The following is a 2377-nucleotide window of genomic DNA, read 5'->3' as shown; positions in this document are numbered from 1 at the left end:
ATTAATCACTAGGGTTTGAGATGTCATTGCCTTATTTGTTCTTAGATTCTGAAGTCACGTCTCCAATTGCTCTTTCCCTTGCTTTCATTATTTTTATGTTTCTTGTCAAATTCATACTCAAAACCCACAACAAAAATAGCGTCCCAGTCGTGCCTCTCCCTCCAGGGCCAAGCCCATGGCCAATTGTGGGTTGTTTGCCGGAAATGTGGAGGAACAGACCAGCACACAGACGGATCCGCAGCCTCATGAAAAAACTCAACACTGACATTGCCTGCATACGCCTAGGAAATGTTCATGTCATCCCAGTAACTTCACCAGAAATTGCCAGGGTGCAGTTTTTGCATGAAGACCTGTCACAATGGCAACTGATATTTTAAGCAGTGGGTTCTTGACCACAGCTGTTGTGCCTTGGGGAGGCCAGTGGAAAAAAATGAGAAAAGTTTTGATTGCTGACGTGTTCAATCATTCTATGGTTCAATGGCTACTTGGTAAGAGAAACGAAGAAGCTGATAACCTCGTTAAGTTCCTATACAATCAGTGCTCATCCAATCCGAACGGTTCGGTGGTGAATGTGAGAACTGCAGCTCAATTTTACTCAGGAGGTGTGATGAGAAGGATGATTTTCAACACGAGGTACTTTGGCAAAGGTAGAAAGGACGGAGGGCCTGGCTTTGAAGAAGAGCAACACGTCTCTGCGCTTTTGACTAAACTCTTCCATCTGTACGCTTTCTGCGTATCGGATTATCTTCCATGGCTGAGAGTGTTTGACATAAGTGGCCGTGAGAAAAAGGTGAGGGGTGCTTTGAAGATCATCAAGCAACATCAAGACCCTCTTATAGATGAGAGGTTGAAAGAATGGAAAGATGGACGGACGAAGGAGCCTGAGGACCTGCTTGATGTTTTCATTTCACTCAAAGATGCAAATGGACAGCCCTCATTGTCAGGTGAAGAAATCAAAGCTCAAATCACGGTGAGATATTCTTACTTACCACTAATTTTTTCAAGTAGTATGGATCCTTAATTTGTTGATGTTTTTATGTTTATATTTGTTCATGCGATATTAAAAGGAATGGAGATTCAAAACAGGACTTTCGTTGCATGATAAATGCTTTTAATCACTTGAGCTATAAGCCGCTTGCTAATTTGTCAATATTTATTGAGCTTAAGTTGTGCTTATGAATACTAAACTCTAAACTCAAAACGCTGAACTTGAGCAACGAGGAGTGATGAGTCGATTTTATATTATATATTTAACCCCATTCTTAGTATATTTTGGTTAATATTTTGGAAGAATTTTGATACTTTGAATTATATTTCTAATATAGGTCTTCCAACTTCCTCTGAAGCAAAACATAATCAAATGGACGAATTTTGGAGTAATTCCAGTTGGAGGACGTACGTGAGTCACTTAGCTTGATCGTATCAAAATATCAGACTTTTCCACCAAGCGATGATTTCCTGGTGAATAAATGAAGGAGCGATGTGCAGTGCTGGAATAGTGACGTTTTGGGCTTATATTGCGTTTTTGGAGCCCAAGATGGCCTCAGATGGGTTTGAGGCCTTCTGGAGAAGTGTTCGAATATTTTTATCTTTAAAACGAGCTATCTTGGGCCAGATTTGGGGGAGATTTGAGACTAAAACGTGGCTGGGCAGATTATGGGCAGATTCTCCTAATCCAATTTGAACTTTATTTCCTAGTCTTATTTTACTTTAACTTAGTTTCCTTGTGGGGGTTGGGTAGCTAGGTTTTAGGAGGTATTTAAGCTTCTTTTCACAGCAATTTAGAGGACTTTTTTTAGAACTTCTTTTTGGGCTTTGGGAGCAATTGCTAGAGTTTTGGATTTTTGCTACTTTCAGGTGTTTTCATTCTTACTCATTCGAATGATATTTTCTTGGATTTCAATTATGATTATGTGTAACTAATTCCTTTTGCTAGGGCGAGGCCGTAAGCCTAGCATGAATATGTAGTTTTATTAATTTGCTTATGAATGAATGCATGTTTGCTTTGAATTATTAATCACTGTGTTTAAAACTATCTGTCTATTTTAATGACTGATCACCATTAGGATATGTAGACAAGTAATTTGATGCAATTTCTGTTGGAACATCACCAAATTGAGGAGGGCTTCTTGTGATTAGTAATTGTAAGTTCACTTAAGGCGAATATCATGCTCTTAAGGGTTGCATGGTTTTTCAAAGGGTTTTCACAAAGCTTAATGAGTCTTGCATGTTTATATTTGATCCAACATCATGACGGATTGCATGTTAGATATACGCTGCTGAACAAAGACAAGGAAAATATGCATTAGGAAAACCTAACCTTCAAAGCATATATGTGGAAATTCATAAGTAATTGATAGAATTGCATAGGATTGCG

General features: G+C 38.7%; 1 protein-coding gene across 1 annotated transcript; it reads left to right on the top strand.

Annotated features, from left to right (window-relative positions):
- On the top strand, nucleotides 1-1985 carry LOC148914771 (tryptophan N-monooxygenase CYP79A68-like). The gene is made up of 2 exons (XM_089042182.1): nucleotides 1-970; nucleotides 1326-1985. The coding sequence occupies exons 1-2, from the start codon at nucleotides 359-361 to the stop codon at nucleotides 1401-1403; spliced, it is 690 nt and encodes a 229-aa protein (XP_088898308.1). The 5' UTR covers nucleotides 1-358; the 3' UTR covers nucleotides 1404-1985.
- The last annotated feature ends 392 nt before the right edge of the window (nucleotides 1986-2377 follow it).

The sequence above is a fragment of the Prunus mume genome, linkage group LG8 (genome assembly GCF_029339155.1).
Source record: "Prunus mume cultivar Tortuosa linkage group LG8, ASM2933915v1, whole genome shotgun sequence".
Lineage (NCBI taxonomy): Eukaryota > Viridiplantae > Streptophyta > Magnoliopsida > Rosales > Rosaceae > Prunus > Prunus mume.
The sequence above is the reverse complement of the archived record's forward strand: the minus strand, read 5'-3'. Positions and strand labels throughout refer to the sequence as shown.